The following is a 16,785-nucleotide window of genomic DNA, read 5'->3' as shown; positions in this document are numbered from 1 at the left end:
GCTCGGCGTCACGTGTTGGCTCAGCGCCATCAGTCATGGCGCCGAGTTTCGGGTACAAAAATACAATTGATTCGTCTAGAGATCTGAATGTTAATTTTTGTCAAAATATGGATTAAAAACCAAAAAATTCGGCCGACAGGGTGGCCGAACAGTGTTTTGGAAATACATGGCAACTTGATGAGAGGGAATAAATGCAAAACAGCAGGCCACCACAAGATGGAAATCCAAGGGCTAAGGACACCCGCTTGCAGGCTTAGACGCAATCTGTGCTTGCACTTGCACAGAATACGGCGAGAGAGGAACAATTTTAGGCAGGCCAAAAGTTTTTCATTTTATGTATGGGCTGCGTGATGGGCTGAGCCGAACCAGATAACCCTATTGTGTCTTTGCCGAACCCCGTCAAGGCTCAAGCACTCAAGCTCCGGTCACCACGGCAGTTCGCCAGTTCCCACATGCCGCCGTCCCCGCCACTGTCGCCTGCGCTTCATCGTCTCCTCTCCTTCCTCCCGCGTCTCGCCTCCCCACGGCACCTACTGCAGGCGCACGCCTTCCTCCTTCCCCGCGGCGGCCAACGCGACCCGCGTCTCCTTTCCGCGCTCCTCCTCGCTTCCCTCTGCCTCGTGCCTCACTCGCAGCAAACCAGTGACCACGCCGCCGCGCTCCTCCGTCGTGTATACCCCTCTGTATACCTCAGGGACGTCGCGCGCCTCCCGCCGCATCTCCTCCGCAGGAGCCTCCTCGGCCAGCTCCACTCCCTGCTCCTCCGCACCGGCCACGTGGCCTCCGACGCTCACGTCTCCTCCAGCCTCGTCCAACTGTACTGCACCTGCGGACATGTCGCCGACGCGCGCAGCGTGTTCGACGAGATGGCCGTCAGGGACGTTGTGGCCTGGAACGTTATGATCGCCGGCTATGTGAAGGCTGGGGACCAGGCCCACGCGCGGGAGCTGTTTGATGCTATGCCGGAGCGGAATGTGGTGTCGTGGACGACGGTGATCGGGGGGTACGCGCAGATGAAGCGTCCGGAGAAGGCAGTAGAGGTGTTTCGAAGGATGCAGGTGGAGGGCATCGAGGCTGACGGTGTGGCGTTGCTGTCGGTTCTGGCGGCATGTGGGGATCTGGGTGCGGTTGATTTAGGGGAGTGGGTGCACAGGTTTGTGGTCAGGCGGGGCTTGTGCCAGGAGATACCACTGATGAATTCGATCATAGACATGTACATGAAATGTGGGTGTATTGAGAAAGCAGTGGAGGTGTTTGAGGGTATGGAGGAGAAGAGTGTCGTGACTTGGACGACACTAATTGCTGGATTTGCATTGCATGGCCTCGGTTTGCAAGCTGTCGAGATGTTTTGCCGGATGGAGAGGGAGAATATGGCGCCGAATGCTGTTACTTTTCTTGCAATCTTGTCAGCGTGTAGTCATGTTGGACTAACTGATCTGGGTCGTTGGTATTTCAATATCATGGTCTCCCAGTACAGGATTAAGCCACGAGTTGAACATTATGGATGCATGGTTGATCTACTTGGTCGTGCTGGTTGTTTAAAGGAGGCCCAGGATTTAGTTAAGAACATGCCTTTGAAGGCAAATGCAGCAATATGGGGAGCTCTTCTTGCTGCAGCTAGGACCCATGGTGATGCTGGCCTTGGAGAACAAGCCTTGCTGCACCTAATTGAGCTTGAGCCTAACAACAGTGGGAACTACATACTCCTGTCGAATATTTTTGCAGAACAGGAAAGGTGGGGTGATGTGAGCAAACTTCGAAAGGCTATGAGAGAAAGGGGACTGAGAAATGTGCCAGGGGCGAGTTCCATTGAAGTTGATGGCATGGTTCATGAGTTCACTTCCAGGGATTGGTCTCATCCTTTCATACATACAATATGTGAAGTGTTATGTGAGATCGACACTAACATGAAATCTGTTGGTTTTGCTTCTGTTTTCCCTGAAGTACTACATGTTATTGAAGAAGGCTAAGATCACTAAGCAAGCGCATTATTCACATCATTGACAGATCTGCGCATGAGATATCTGATTATTTATATGACATCGATGCTTAAAATAAAAATAATACTAGTGTAAACTGAATTCATTGAGTATATGCATTACTCTATGAATTACTTTCTTTTGTGGAAGAAGGATTGGATAATTTTTTTTTAGTTTTTTACACTCAGCAAATGTATATATATTTGTGTCTTGGGATGTGATGAGGCTCTCCAAAGGATTTTGACTTGAGAGTAGGTGGTTCTTGGTACAATAAAGTTAAACTCAAAAACTCTGATCTACTATAGACTTCTGCACAATAGATTTGATTTCTTTCAATGCCAAGTTGTTTGGCAGAGTTCTGGCTCCTGGAAATTTGTGGATTTCGTGGAGCTAAGGGGATGTTTAAGATGGCTCTAGGTTCTAGCTCCAGTGTGGAGCTGTAGTTTATAATATCAATTTAAATAATTTTAAATATATTTTCAATCTAAATAATAAACAAAATAACTTTCTAAATGTTTTCTAAAGACTTACAGGTCTAGTTCCACGATTTTCGGGAGCATCTAATGACCTGTTTCACCAACTTTACCAAATTTTCTAGAGCTGTAGCTGTCCCAAACAGGGACTAAGTATTCCTAACTCTGAAAATCTTTGGGTCTAGATGGTATACTTTAGTTGTTTTGTTAAGTTGTTTTCTTTCTAATCTAGACAAAACATATAATCTCAAGATTCCTAATTTTAGCATACAAACTCCATACCAGAGATAGAATTTAGAACTTGAACTACACAAATAAGGCCTTAAGGGACAAAGAACCTCCATCTGTATAAAGTAAGGGGGTGTTTAGTTTTTAGGAACTAATTTTTAGTTTCTTCATTTTATTTCATTTTAGTCCCTAAATTACTAAATATAAAAACTAAAATAGAGTTTTGGTTTCCGTATTTGGTAATTTAGGAACTAAAATGGAATAAACTGCATATTAGTCTCATGTTTTCTGTTTCCTATTCATTGACTGCTCATGCTCACTATTCTATTTAATACACAGCTAATCAAGCCCTGCCCAAGATATTATGGTGGTGGCATAGACGACGAGGCTACAAGCTGCCCTGATTTTTTATAACCGGCCTTTCTTGGCTCTGGAATCTTTATGATGGTTGATATACACACATTTTTACAGATTCCGCGTTGTCCCTATAATTCTATAAATCGTCCGGTGCCTCATGTTTCTAGTACGCTGATCTTTACGATGTTCCTCAAGCCGAGACGAGAGAATTTGTGCCCAAACCATACCCAGTGAGGAATCAGTCACCAAGAGCGAGCCCGCAGTACTGGGTCGGCAGGCCACGAGCGAGCGGTCAGCATCCGCAGGTACAGCCACACACCCACGCACGAGCACTCCCAGCCGGCCCGCCGAGAATCCACTCACCCGCTGGTTCATGGGCTCCACGGAAACGATAGCCCACACGTCAGTCCCTTCCACAAGACCCAAACCGTCTCCGGAGTAAACCCCCGAGATCTATCCCCGTTTCCAACCTCACACCCCCCCTTCCATTGGAGCTCCTTCGTCTGAGTTAAACCTAAACCCTAATCGCGACCTGCGTTCGTCAAAACCCTACCTGGCCATGGACGGCGGAGGAGGAGGCGGTGGAGGAGGAGGTGGAGTTGGGGCAGGTGTCATGGTGGGTGGCGGAGTCGTGCCGGGCGGCGGGGGCGGCGACGTGGAACTCGTCAGCAAGACGCTGCAGTTCGAGCACAAGCTGTTCTACTTTGATCTGAAGGAGAACCCGCGGGGGAGGTACCTCAAGATCTCCGAGAAGACATCGGCCACGCGCTCCACCATCATCGTCCCCATCGACGGCGTCGCCTGGTTCCTCGACCTCTTCGACTACTACATCCGCACCGACGAGCGCGACGTCTTCAGCAAGGAGCTGCGACTCCAGACCAAGGTGTTGGCCCGCTTCCTTCGCGGTTGGCCCGGTTCTGCCGCTGGTTCTCGTGCCGTGGCCGCTAACTTTGGCGTGGCTTAATTATGCTCATTGCGCGGTGCAGGTGTTCTATTTCGATATCGGGGAGAACAAGAGGGGCCGATTCCTCAAGGTGACGTAACGTTCTCTGTATGACCTAGCGCATCTTCAAATTTTCTCATCTTTTTATGTGCTGGTATGAGAAAATTGCCTAATTGGGGAACTTCATTATTTGGAAGCCAAACTGTTTAGCTAGAACAAGGGGTAATTTGTCGCACTAGAACAGTGTTTGCTTGTGTGAATTTAGGAAGTGAAAAATGTCCTATTGTTCTCTTCAGATTTTCGTTGATTCAAGACATCTAGGTCCTAAATGAGTATGCTGACTAAGTATTCCATTGCTATGTGGATCATGGACCCATCTGTTCAGTGGCAGTCTTCTTTCACCAAGGTTCGATTTCAACAATAGGTTAAATGTCCTGATTCCTGAAAAGATGTGTTTGAGGGTTACTTCAAGCTTTGAAAAGGTCTAGGTCCTACTGGGCACAACCCGAAGATGGATGGCCAAAATGGAACTTTCCTCTTTAGTAGCTGTGCCCTTCGCATGTTTTGGCTTCACCTATTCTGGCAATTTCACTTATACTGCTTGTAACTACCATTAACCCAGTGGTAACCGAGAAAAGTAGTATCTTGTGTTTGCCTTTAGTGTCATATTCTGTTCCGTAGAGCATTCTGCTCGTGCAAAATTACCAAGTATTAACTTCTTAACTACTTACTACTCCCTCTAGTGAAAAACATTTATGTTTTGGACAATACAAGGTCCAGTTTTTAAAACACTGTATTCAATAACTCAAATTTATTTATTTTGGACACATAAAAATCATGTGATTTGTCCTAAAAAACCGTTTTTTATAATCTCATAATTTTAGTATAAAATAGTGCTCAAATCGCACTTTGCAGACCATTATAAAAGTAAAGAATACCAGAGGGAGTAGAAATAGCTGATGTGGTGCTATAGGTTCACCACCAGTTAGTGTGTTCAATAGGTCTTGATTGATTTTCTTTTTGTGTGTAGCATTGAGAGGCTGAGAGCTGTCTTACTGAGTCACCAGGTCGCGAACTGAGTCACCAGGTCGCAAGTTCGAAGTAAGTCACATTTGTGTGGGGGAAGGCTTGTCTCAGTTTATCCCTTTCTCAAACCCCACTTATGTGGGGAGCCTCTCTCACTTGGTCTGCTCTTTTTTGTGGAGATGGAAAGAGAATCAGGATTGATTGGCCTTTTCATTTAGGCCATTCAATTGTTGATAAAAAAATACACACCTGACTACTTGACGACTTCCTAAATTTGAATTGTATGCAGTGTTGTCACGGTCGCCTAGGCAATGCCTAGGCGCTGCCTAGGCATCCAGGCGGCCATTGATGTACGCCATGTCCTGTCGCTCGCCGGAACTTTGTTAGGCGCCTGCTTGGTCGCCTTAGACGAAGCCAGGGTGACTAGGCAGGCTCTAAGCACTGCCATGTCGTTGCATAGATGCTATAGTGGGCTTCAATGGGTCTTCCTTGTGCCCTAGCCCATAACTTACTCCTCTTTCCCCTGCTGCCCACAGCTGCCAGCGCCAGTCACCCGCACCACTAGCCGCTAGCTTGCGTTTGCCGCCTGCATGCCCGCATCGTTCGTCTGCTCGCTCATGTCGGCTGTCAGCTTGCCTATGCCCATGCTGACCGTCCGCCTGCTCGCGCTGACCTTCTGTCCCCGCACTCGACCATGGATGTTGGAGGACGAAGTAGACAAGACGAGGTTTCACTTGATCCATCCAAGGATCCTAATAGGAAGGCGAAGTCAAAGGATCCTGGTTGGAAGTATGAATTTTGGCTGGATTTGACAAACAAAGATTTGGTGCAATGTACTCTATGTGGGAAGCAAATGCATTCCGACATCAAGAGATTGAAGCAGCACCTTGCTGCTGGTTTTGGTGATGCTCAAAAATGTCCCAAAACTACCGCAACAATAATGAGAGAGATGCAAGATTCTTTGAAGAAGAGTGCAAAAACTAGTAATGTGTATATTGATGATGAAGAAGAGGGCAAGATGAGGAGGCTCAGGAGTTTGAAGTTGAGGTCACACCGTCACACAAACAGCAGCCCCAACATTATCAAAGGCATTCCATTCAACGCAGCAAATTCTTGGGCCTACGAGATTATGTTGGAATCTATTGGACAATATGGCCGTGGGCACAAGCCTTTTACCTATCATGAATTAAGGGTGCCATTGCTTGAAAAGGCAATGGAGGAGATTTCAAAATTAAGGGATAAACTAGAGGTTTCATGGAAGAAATATGGTTGCACCATAATGGTTGATGGATGGACAGATAAGAGGATGCGACACTTAATCAATTTTCTTATCAATTGTCCAAAAGGAGCCTTTTCTTGGACTATGTAGATGCATCAGCTCAGATTATTGATGCAAGAGCGATAGCATATTTGCTTGAGAAGAGTATTGTGGAAGTGGATTTGGAGAATGTGGTCCAAATAGTCACTGATAATGGGGCTAACTCTAAGGCTGCAGGTATACTTATTATGGAGAAATATCCAAAGGTTTATTGGACCCCTTGTGTTGCACATTGTTTGGATCTTACTCCTTCCGTTCTTTTTTATTTGTTGCCGTTTAGTTCAAAAATGAACAAGCAGGCGACAAATATTTGAGAACGGAGGTAGTATGTTACAAGACATTGCAGACATAAGGTATTTTAAAAGACGTGTTAACCAAGCCAAGCAAGTGACAGACTTCTTTTAGGCATGGGAGGCTTCTCAATGCAATGAGGGAAAAGACGGGAGGAAGAGATCTACTGAGGCTGACAGTAACAAGATTTGCCACTTTATTTCTGACTTTGCAGAGTTTGTACAAGCATAAGGATGCTTTATGTCAACTCTTATTGTGTGAGGATTGGACCAGATCCAAACTGGTAGCCATAGAGGCAGGGAAGAGATCTTGTGACATTATTCTTTCTATGCAGTTTTGGCACCATGTGGAGGATTGCATTAAAGCATTCCAGCTTCTGTTTATTGCATCGAGGATTGCTGATGGATATGAGAAGCCTGCTATGCCAAAAATAATGGCTGCCATGGAACTTGCTAAGCAGAAGATAACAAACTCCTTTTCAAGTAGAAATAGACTATTAAGGACAATAGTGGACATCATAGAGACTAGTTGGTTGGGTCAGATGGAGCAAAAGTTACATGGGGCAATCCAAATAAGTTCTTTAACATCATGGACACAATGTGGATCTTGCACCTTGTCTTCGAATTCGATTCAACTATGTGCTTGAAACTATGATGGTCGATGAAGATGATTTGCTTGAAAATATTAGTAACCAAGTTGATGATTATAAGAAAATGAGGAGCTTTGGAAAGCAATTGGTAGTGAAGCAACAAAAAGACAAAGAACCCTTGTAAGTATCCTAAATCCTAATCACTATTGTTTTTGTGTCATTCAGTTTTAACCATGAAAATACAAACTAAAATTGTTGTTGATTTGTGGGATGCTTTTGGTGGCCTTAATAGAGCTTCAAAATTTTGCAAGACACATTCTTGGTTTGTTGCTCGGCCTCTGATTGTGATCGTAATTTTGAATTTGTAAGACATCACATTATCTACTTGCTGAATGTTTATTCTTTTCCTTTGCAGTTGGTTACTAAGTGAGTAGTGGTTTCTTTTTTAGATCCATATAAAGAAAAGGAACAGATTGAAACACCAAATTTTGAATGGTTTGGTTTATGTCCACTACAACAAGAAGATAATGGAAAGATTCAAAGAGTGACGCGTTGAAGTGAAAAATCTAAACCCTTTGATCTTAGAGAGTTCCAATGGAAGAATGAGTTCAAATGGCAACTAACAATCAATAAGTTCATCCTCTAGATCTTGATCTTTTCTGGTCCCATGTTGATAAAGCCATTGGTGCAACAACATCACTACAACGTCGCAGTTTTCCTAGGATGAGTGGGAGCTACACTCGTCAAAGTAGTGTTGTAGTTGCTGCTTCAACATCCACTACAACCACGATATTAGAACAAGAACAAGGATTAGGAGAAGAGGAAGAAGCTGAAATTGACTTTGTTGCTCCTGATGATCTGCATGTTGAGGATGATTATGGCCAAGCCGTACAGATGCTGAAGCTGCTGCAACTGCAAGTGATATGGGTGGCATAAATGAGATGAACTTAGATATCGAATAGGCCTTACGGGCTTAGGGCAGGGCAATATGCCATATTTATCAGCTATTCAGTTTATCATGTATTTGATGGATATATATAGTTGCTTGCTACTTGCTGGACCTTATATTTTATTTGCTAGTTTTTGATGTATCATATGGTATATGTTGCATACCTGCTGTGGGACAAATGGGCGCCTAGGTGTCCATGCGCCCGGCCGGCGACTTGTCTTGCCTTGGTGCCGTGATAAATAGGATTGTATGGATATGCTATCTTTTATTGATGCAAGTATGCAACAGTTTTTTTGTAATCACTAATCATCAGCGATATTATTCTTTCTGGAGTTGTGAGTTTATGTTCTGGTTAGTTTAATTTTATTCCTTGACGCATGCTCTTAACATATACAGTTTCACATTTTCAGATTGGGGCTCCAAATAGTGACATGTGGTATTCTCTGATAAAATGTTGCAATTTACTTTTTTAGCTGGTGGCTTATCATGTTGCTGAACATGTCACCTTGCTTTCTTAGTTTCCTAAGTTTTTTTTTTATTTCCTTGATTTTTCTTGAGGGACATAATGATCTTGAGCAGTCTTTCTGTCTGTTGCATTCTTGGAAAAGACTTCATGTGTATCTTAATCTTATTGGCTAGTACACTACACATAGTGATCCTAGCATATTCTTCTGGTATCTGTCAATTTCATGACTCAAACTAAATTTGGAATTGAAATATTACATGTTTTAATTAATGCTACCAATTATATACTCCTATAAAATATGTTCGGGTTTTTTAGTGTCCACTGAGAAGGGGTTTGCATTGATACTTTCCCTAGATATAAATCGTAAAAGGTTATAGTCTTGTAGATAGTTGGAGAGAAGTATGATCTATCTTTGTTCCAATGTTTGCAATGAATGATACTTTTGAGCTACATTGCACTTTTTTTGCTTGTAAAGTAACTGTGCAGTATTATATGCGTGACGCCATGACATAACTACAACTACTTAGAGCAAGGCTAATAATATAGCCTGCTGTTGGTTGTATAGATCTTTGCAGCTTATCTCTCGCCCACTCATATAGTAGTTAACTCTTCACTATTAATACATGGCTCACTTACTCTCACAAAATTTCTTGGTTCTTATGCTTAAGCCGGTTGTAATCTTATAGCCCTCGTCTCCTCCCTCCTCTCCACCTCGGCATATAGTTTACAAACAGCCCTTTATTGTAGTTGCTCTTACACAACATTTTGTATGTAGGTTTCTGAGGCCTCTGTCAACAGAAACCGGAGTACCATAATTGTTCCAGCTGGCAGCTCTGGTGAAGAGGGCTGGGAAGCATTCAGAAATGTACTGTTGGAAATAAATAACGAGGCTTCCAGATTGTATGTCCTACCAAATCATCCAAATCAGGTAGAACTAACAAAAAGAAATGCTTGTTGCATATGTATTTCGGTATTTGTGAAGTCTACCATCTAATGACACTATTCTTTTGATATTGGATTGGCCAGCAACACATGGAGCCGCCAGAGCGTCTTCCTGGCTTGTCAGATGATGTGGGTGCCGGATTTATAGCTGGACATGGTAGCCAGTCCGCTTCTGGGCCAGAGGTAGATGTCGAACGTTTGGTTGATCTGCCTCCTCAAGAAGAAATTAGTGGCATGGGTATGTCTAAGGTGATTAGGGCAGATCAGAAGAGGTTCTTCTTCGACCTGGGAAGCAACAACAGGGGCCATTATTTGAGGATTTCTGAGGTAACCTGCTGTTGCCCATTATTTGCAAACACAAGCATCCATTTTCCACGCACAAGAGTGATCACAATGCTCGTACTGTTTGTGGTTGTACTTACAGGTGGCTGGAGTTGATCGTTCGTCTATAATCTTGCCGCTCTCGGGTTTGAAGCAGTTCCATGAAATGGTTGGTCACTTTGTAGATATAATGAAGGACAGGCTTGAAGGAATGACAGGAGCTAACGTGCGCACTGTCGAATCCAGTCAGAGATGATTACCCTTACTGTGGCCTGGGCAAGACTGCTGTTATGCCTCCTGTAGGTTTGCCATGTGGTGTGTGGTAATGTTAGATCACGCACTATCAATTCATCTGGTGGGGATAATAATGTCTCCTTTCTCTTCATTTTTTTTTTGAGTTCAGTGGTGAGGATTGATTTATTTGGGACGTTTTGCTTTTTCGGAGGAATAATAAGCAGTGTATTGTTCGTGGGGTGGTATAATTATAGTTGTTGTAGTGTTAGCCCTGTTTTCATGCTTCGCTGTTCTTGTTTATGTAAAAAAGATGTGTGGTATGTTTCTGGCATTGAGTTCTTTCTACATATGTTAGTGATGCGGATAGGCCTGCGTTCGACCTTCGACCGAATTTTTTGTATTTTGACCATTTTTCGGAAAAAAGAACACGTTTAGACCCTAAAAAATTTTAATAGCATTTTTGGACCCTTTGCTCGGCGCCATAGCCTATGGCGCCGAGGTAACACAGCTCGGCGCCATAGGTTATGGCGCCGAGGTACGTGATGCGTCGGCACAACCCGGACGACGTGGCGTCGACGTGGAACCGAGCTCGGCGCCACAGATCTTGGCGCCGAGCTCGGTTGTGTTATTAAAATATTTGTTGCAGACATGAGAACAAAGCCCATCTAGCCCACTTGGTAGAGCACAAGGCTTTTAACCATGTGGTCATGGGTTCAAGCCCCATGGTTTGCATTTTTATTTGTTTTTTTTATTTATGTCGTTGGTGTGTCCGCTCAAATTTATTTCTCGCCTAGATTTTTTTTTATCTTTGTTTTGTCACTGAAGTCAGTTCAGCTTATATAATTTACCTATATTTACACTGAAGTTTTGCTAAAAATTTCTAGCCACACCCTTTCTTTTGGTTCGCTGGCTGCTGACAGTACCTGGTGATGCCATGCAGGGGCTCGCCCAACATCGAGATGGACGAGCACACGTTCCTGACCAACAGGGAGAGGGCCGTGGACTACCTCAACTCCCTGGACAAGGTGTTCGTGAACGACCAGTTCCTCAACTGGGACCCCGAGAACCGGATCAAGGTCCGCATCATCTCTGCCAGGGCGTACCACTCCCTCTTCATGCACAACATGTAAGCGTGACACTGACACAATGCAACAACACAAGGCTACTTTATCTACGGCCCTAGCGAAAGCGTGACACAACACAATGCATGGGTGTCGCCGGTCGCAGGTGCATCCGGCCCACGGACGAGGAGCTGGAGAGCTTCGGCACGCCGGACTTCACCATCTACAACGCCGGCCAGTTCCCCTGTAACCGCTACACGCACTACATGACGTCGTCCACGAGCGTAGATGGCAGGGATACATGTCTTATTGGCATGCATGCATCATCTAGGATGGCAGGGATCGATCGGACCATTTTGTAAATTAAGAAAACGTTAACTTGGTTGAAACCTAGATTAATTTGTATATTCGTGCCGAGAATATATATGGTTTATCGTCTCAGCTAGAGCTAGGAATAATGGCATGCAGACGATATAGGTTATGGCGCCGAGGTACGTGATACGCCGAGATAAAAAAATCTAGGTGAGAAATAAATTTGAACGGACACACCAGCGACATAAACAAAAAAACAAATAAAAATGCAAACAATGGGGCTTGAACCCATGACCACAAGGTTAAAAGTCTTGTGCTCCACCAAGTGGGCTAGATGGGCTTTGTGCTCATGTCTGCAACGAATATGTTAATAACACAACCGAGCTCGGCGCCAAGATCTGTGGCGCCGAGCTCGGTGCCACGTCGACGCCACGCGTCTGGGTTGTGCCAACGCAACACGACCTCGGCGCCATAGCCTATGGCGCCGAGCTGTGTTAGCTCGGCGCCATAGGCTATGGCGCCGAGCAAAGGGTCCAAAACTGCATTTAAAATTTTTTTAGGTCTAAACGTGATTTTACTTCTGTTTAAGGGCTAAAATACAAAAAATTCGGGACCTTCGACAGTTGCTGGTATAATCTGATATATAGTAAATAGTACTCTCCGTCCTAATTTATAATTTGTCTTAATTTATAATTCGTCTGTCTTTTTTTTCAAGTTTAATCAGCTCGTCTTATTTTTCAAGAAAAATGAAAAAAAACAAGTCATACTTATAGTATATTATATACTAAATAATATCACAGTAAAAGTTAATAATAATTATTAAAATTTTGAATAACACGAGTCACGGAGTAATATTGGTCCGTAAAGAGTGTCACAAGCTCGCATAAGACTGTTCGAGTATGCAATGTAAACGAGATACAAAGATGAAATGAATGATTTTCATTGATTTTATGGATACATATATATACATAGGGAAGGGTGCAAACCAAGTGACATGTCCATTGACAAGAAACTATCCTACCCCTTGAAATTGATCATATGTTCTTTTTTTAACACCCCTTGATGGATTCCAACTTCATTTGATCATCCTTTAGTTATACCTTTAAGATATATGATATAAATATATATTAAGTTAATCTCCTTAAAAACCCTGTGGGAAAAATAAGGAGTATATAATTCGTTTGGCCTATGAGTGAAACAAAAGAAAATATACTTATAATCATCGTTCTTAAAAAACCTCGTGCAGAAAATAAATGAAGTATACAGGTTAGTTGATATTACTTCGTTAAAAGCTTTGGATGAGAAAACCTTAACAAGGCAAAATTCATACAAAGAAAAGAATGTAGTATGATGTCACAAAACAGGTTAAACATCATGGAGAATTAATCCTTCTTATTCTTGCAAGTCTTTACGCCTTCTCTACCAATTCCCTCAGCACATACTGAAACGTGGAGTATGATAGATATTTTGTGAATAAATCAGTAAGATTATCACAAGACTGCACATTTGTGTGCAAGATGTTTATATCTCCATTTTCCTAAAGTTCATGGGGATAAAATAATTTAGGAGCAATATGTTTATTAATGTTGCTCTTGATATAACATGTTTCCATCTGAACAACACAAGCTAAATTATCTTCATAGATAATGGTCGACGATTCAATTGAACCATGGTACGCCATTGTTCTCCCATGGATCTCTAGCCCAAAGAATAATAATATGTCTGTAGCCATCATCTCAACAACTCCAGTGGGGAAAATAAATGATGAGATATACAATTCCAATATTTCTCCAAAATAATCTTGTCAGAAAATCTAAGAAATCAACATATCAGTCGAGTCTCCTTAAAAACCCAACGGAAAAAATAAGGAGAATAGTCACGATCTATTGTTGATCCATTTAAACTCTTATGAGATAAACTCATAACCTAGTTCAAATACAACAATGGCTATGTCATAATGTATCATTCTCGAAAGCCCTACGGGAAACAATAGATGATAAAACATAGGCCTTATGTTGATGTTGCCTCGTTAAAAACGTTGAATGAGAAACCCAAAAAGGGAAAAAACTCGTGCAAAGAAAAGAGTACAACATGATGTACAAATAAGTTCTTCCGATCAAAAGGGAAACTCCCCCTGATCTTTGCAAATCACTAAGTCATCCCATACCTGCTCTCAAACACATTTAAAAATGTGGAGTAAGGTAGAAACTTAGTTTGTTACTTGTTTTCATCTAAACAACACAAAATAATATTATCTTCATAGATAATAAGGCCAGTGATAGAAAATCATGACCACCACATACCCTCAATATGTAGTTTATCATTCTGTAAAATCATAAGAAGTGTGCTATAGAATGATTAGTGTAAGTGACCATTAATCTCTGTTGATAGACATTTATCAAACAACAGGTCCAACTTACTTGAAGTATGTCATTGATCTTGCACCTGGGGATCTTCTATAGATATCCAAGATCAGTATATCCAACCATAATTAGATCATGAGTACTCTTAGAGAACATAACTCGATCTCATATGCTGTTAGCTAGCAAATCATTGCAAAGCAATATCTGGCCAGATGCTCTTGCAATATACAATAGCACATCTCATGATCCGAGAGAATCAAATAACCATTATTACCTCATATTGAATTTCTTCAATATATGTGGGATATAGACAACTTTGTATCCAAGATACTCAAGAGAGTTTACTTTGAATTAAAAATCTCTTCCAATTCATATCATCTATCTTGAACTCCATCGATAAGTAATGTATGTTTGGAAATATGCTGCACACATTTACACTAAACATAACATTCTTCGTGTATCCCTTTGGAAGGAAGGATTCACTAGGTCGATTGTACCATATTTGACCAGGATGCTCTAAGTCACAAAAACTTTCCAAGCATTGCAAATTTATGATTGATGAATAGTTATTTGGAATCCTATAAGACTCCACAAATACCATAATCCAGTGACCACATATGCATATGTTGTCACTACATCAATCAACTGCACAGATAGATGATTTACTGCTCATAGTATTGTATCAGAATTTTATTACTCACAGTAGAGGATAATTTATAGCATTAAAATAATGCTTGGGTTTCGGTAAAAACCCAATTTCTACTAGCCATGCTTAATTTCTCACCACCTCATTGTTTCCAAGTCTATGAAAACAAACTTGTCTCCACAGTAAGATACCATAAAGTGGAAATAATTCAACACTTCTTTCCGGTGAGCAAGGCTATCTCTGCAACATTCTATCACTAAATAAGATCCAGTTTGAACATACTTGTACTCTACTATGGCCATAGTCTTTTGAATCACTTGGAATGCATATACAATTGCTGAGATGTATGTGTCGACACTTGTAGCTTTCAAATAACACAATTCTCTAGTTGACATGAAGTCATTTTCTCATGCACCCTTATGATTCCCCGTGAAATCCCAAAACGAGAATCAAGGGCTTCTGATAACCTAGCCTCATCAGTGCGCACTGAGTTGGTTATGAATGTCTTCCATTCATAGGATAATCCATATCCTCTACGTGTTCACCAACATTAGGTTGGTTACCAACGAATAGTTGGTATGCATTTACTATCTCAGAAGGCCTAGCCTTCAGCTGCTTGCAAGCATCTTAATCCTAGTTTGTGACCATACTTCTCGTATTTACAATATTGTTGCAATAAGCAGTTGAGTGGTTTTCCATTTAACCACTCTTTCTGGCACTTCCATACATGATTAATTTGAGTGACACGTCATAGTAAATGCACATGGCAGTCAATTTGCAATTTCTTGCAAATCATTCGAACCTAAAGGTTCAATTTTAGTATGTGATCCTGAGCCTGAATGCTTACCACATTCCTTATAATTTCCTGGCATTCTTTTTGGTACTCGAATCTCCCCCTAATGCTTGGAAAAGCTCATGATTCAAGCTAGCGTGTGGGCCATAAATATATTCTCACAAAGAGATTCTAAATACTTAACGATCGACGAAGAATGAATTGTCACATAGATCCCAATTTTCTGTGTGCCTATACATGTACGCTGCGGTGGTGAGATTGGGAAAACATACCCAATGTATGCATGAGAAATCTTTCATGGAGTCCCACGTACTAAAACCATAGGGGAATTTGTACGTGCAGTACATACAGTTAATCACAAGTCAGAAGCGTGTAAAACTTCCTGACTCCAACCATAACTAGTTGGAAGTGACAATTCATTATTGATGATCATGAACAATCTGAAAATTTCTGAATCTATCACAGATTCGTCATATCCATTATGGATATCATTCTAAATACTAAGACAAACAATCATCATTGTAAGCACATTTGGTAAATTCAATAGTGTGGAGGCTAATGTGCTCAAGCTTGAGACATTATTACTTAATGGTCTCATGTTGTCTGAAGGATATACTTTAGGTCATCATATAGATGCACCATAGAAGCATATAAAGCCTTAAATGTCCATACAATCTCTGTAATGGACCACACTCATTCTTTTGAAAACGATTCAAAGAACTTAACCAATTCATATCAGATTTTAAGATAAGAGGGACTTACAATCTCATTCACGATGATACTCATCAAGTATCCATATTATGGGAAAAACATGACCAATAGAATTGTCCATAACTTTTCATTTCATTCCAACAATGGAATGACCAATTCCATCTTGTGGTGTGCAACCATGTCAGTCTACTTGAGGTGTGAAGGTGTGGAGCATAGGGACGATGGTCGATGGCTGAGGTGAAGGTCATGTAGGCTTATGCTGATGGACCGGGAGCGGTGAAGGGCGAGTGATGGGTCTTGACTGATGGAACAGAGCAGCGGGGTGACTAGCCGTGGTGGCTGACACATGGGACACACACTCGCATGAGGACGTGGTGGAGTGGATCATGTTTCCGGCGCGGTCGAGGATTGGCGGGACACACGTCTGGTCGTGGAGGATGTGCACGCGGTGCAGAACTCACGGCGGGTTTGGTCGTTTGGGCCTCAAAACCACCCAGCGCTACGGATGGCGGGTTTTGCCGAGTTTGGACCTGAAAACTCGGTGGTGGCGGTTCTAGAGGGAACCTGTGGCGGTACATGGCGTGATCACGAAGGGTGCGTCAAGGCGAAGCAACTCCGTGTGAAGGACATGGCCGTTGGATAAAAAACCTAGGATTTGGTCCATTTCTCCCTTGGTGGAGTGGATAGGTTCTATGTAAATAGGGCTAGTTTAGGAAGTGTAAATAACCCTCTACAAATAGAGGGGTAGGTTGTTTAGTTTAGCATCACTTGGCTGTCATTTGT

The 16,785-nt window shown here is 42.4% G+C and overlaps 2 protein-coding genes, 1 long non-coding RNA gene and 1 pseudogene across 3 annotated transcripts; all 4 read left to right on the top strand.

Annotated features, from left to right (window-relative positions):
• The first annotated feature begins 449 nt into the window (after nt 1-449).
• On the top strand, nt 450-2,255 carry LOC107275220 (Pentatricopeptide repeat-containing protein). The gene has a single exon (NM_001320457.1). It carries the CDS (start codon nt 453-455, stop codon nt 1,968-1,970), a length of 1,518 nt encoding a protein of 505 aa, NP_001307386.1. The 5' UTR covers nt 450-452; the 3' UTR covers nt 1,971-2,255.
• A 1,220-nt stretch (nt 2,256-3,475) lies between these two features.
• On the top strand, nt 3,476-10,394 carry LOC100283497 (PUR ALPHA-1). The gene is made up of 5 exons (NM_001156397.2): nt 3,476-3,920; nt 4,024-4,071; nt 9,395-9,547; nt 9,646-9,888; nt 9,986-10,394. The coding sequence occupies exons 1-5, from the start codon at nt 3,597-3,599 to the stop codon at nt 10,136-10,138; spliced, it is 921 nt and encodes a 306-aa protein (NP_001149869.1). The 5' UTR covers nt 3,476-3,596; the 3' UTR covers nt 10,139-10,394.
• LOC100217068 (uncharacterized) lies at nt 7,350-8,282 on the top strand. The gene is made up of 3 exons (NR_156012.1): nt 7,350-7,384; nt 7,497-7,526; nt 7,620-8,282. It is a non-coding gene; the product is annotated as an uncharacterized lncRNA (long non-coding RNA).
• Nucleotides 11,053-11,466, top strand: LOC103634683 (phosphoenolpyruvate carboxykinase [ATP]-pseudogene; annotated as a pseudogene).

The sequence above is a fragment of the Zea mays genome, chromosome 8 (genome assembly GCF_902167145.1).
Source record: "Zea mays cultivar B73 chromosome 8, Zm-B73-REFERENCE-NAM-5.0, whole genome shotgun sequence".
NCBI lineage: Eukaryota > Viridiplantae > Streptophyta > Magnoliopsida > Poales > Poaceae > Zea > Zea mays.
Note: the sequence above shows the minus strand (reverse complement) of the source record. Positions and strands in the feature narration are given on the sequence as shown.

What these genes read in the sequence shown, in the direction of transcription:
- LOC107275220 (NM_001320457.1), top strand. Translation starts at nt 453, where the DNA reads ATGCCGCCGTCCCCGCCACTGTCGCCTGCGCTTCATCGTCTCCTCTCC.
- LOC100283497 (NM_001156397.2), top strand. Translation starts at nt 3,597, where the DNA reads ATGGACGGCGGAGGAGGAGGCGGTGGAGGAGGAGGTGGAGTTGGGGCA. An exon ending in AGCTGCGACTCCAGACCAAG is followed by an intron (nt 3,921 to 4,023) that starts GTGTTGGCCCGC and finishes TGCGCGGTGCAG; the next exon opens with GTGTTCTATTTCGATATCGG. An exon ending in AGAGGGGCCGATTCCTCAAG is followed by an intron (nt 4,072 to 9,394) that starts GTGACGTAACGT and finishes TTTTGTATGTAG; the next exon opens with GTTTCTGAGGCCTCTGTCAA.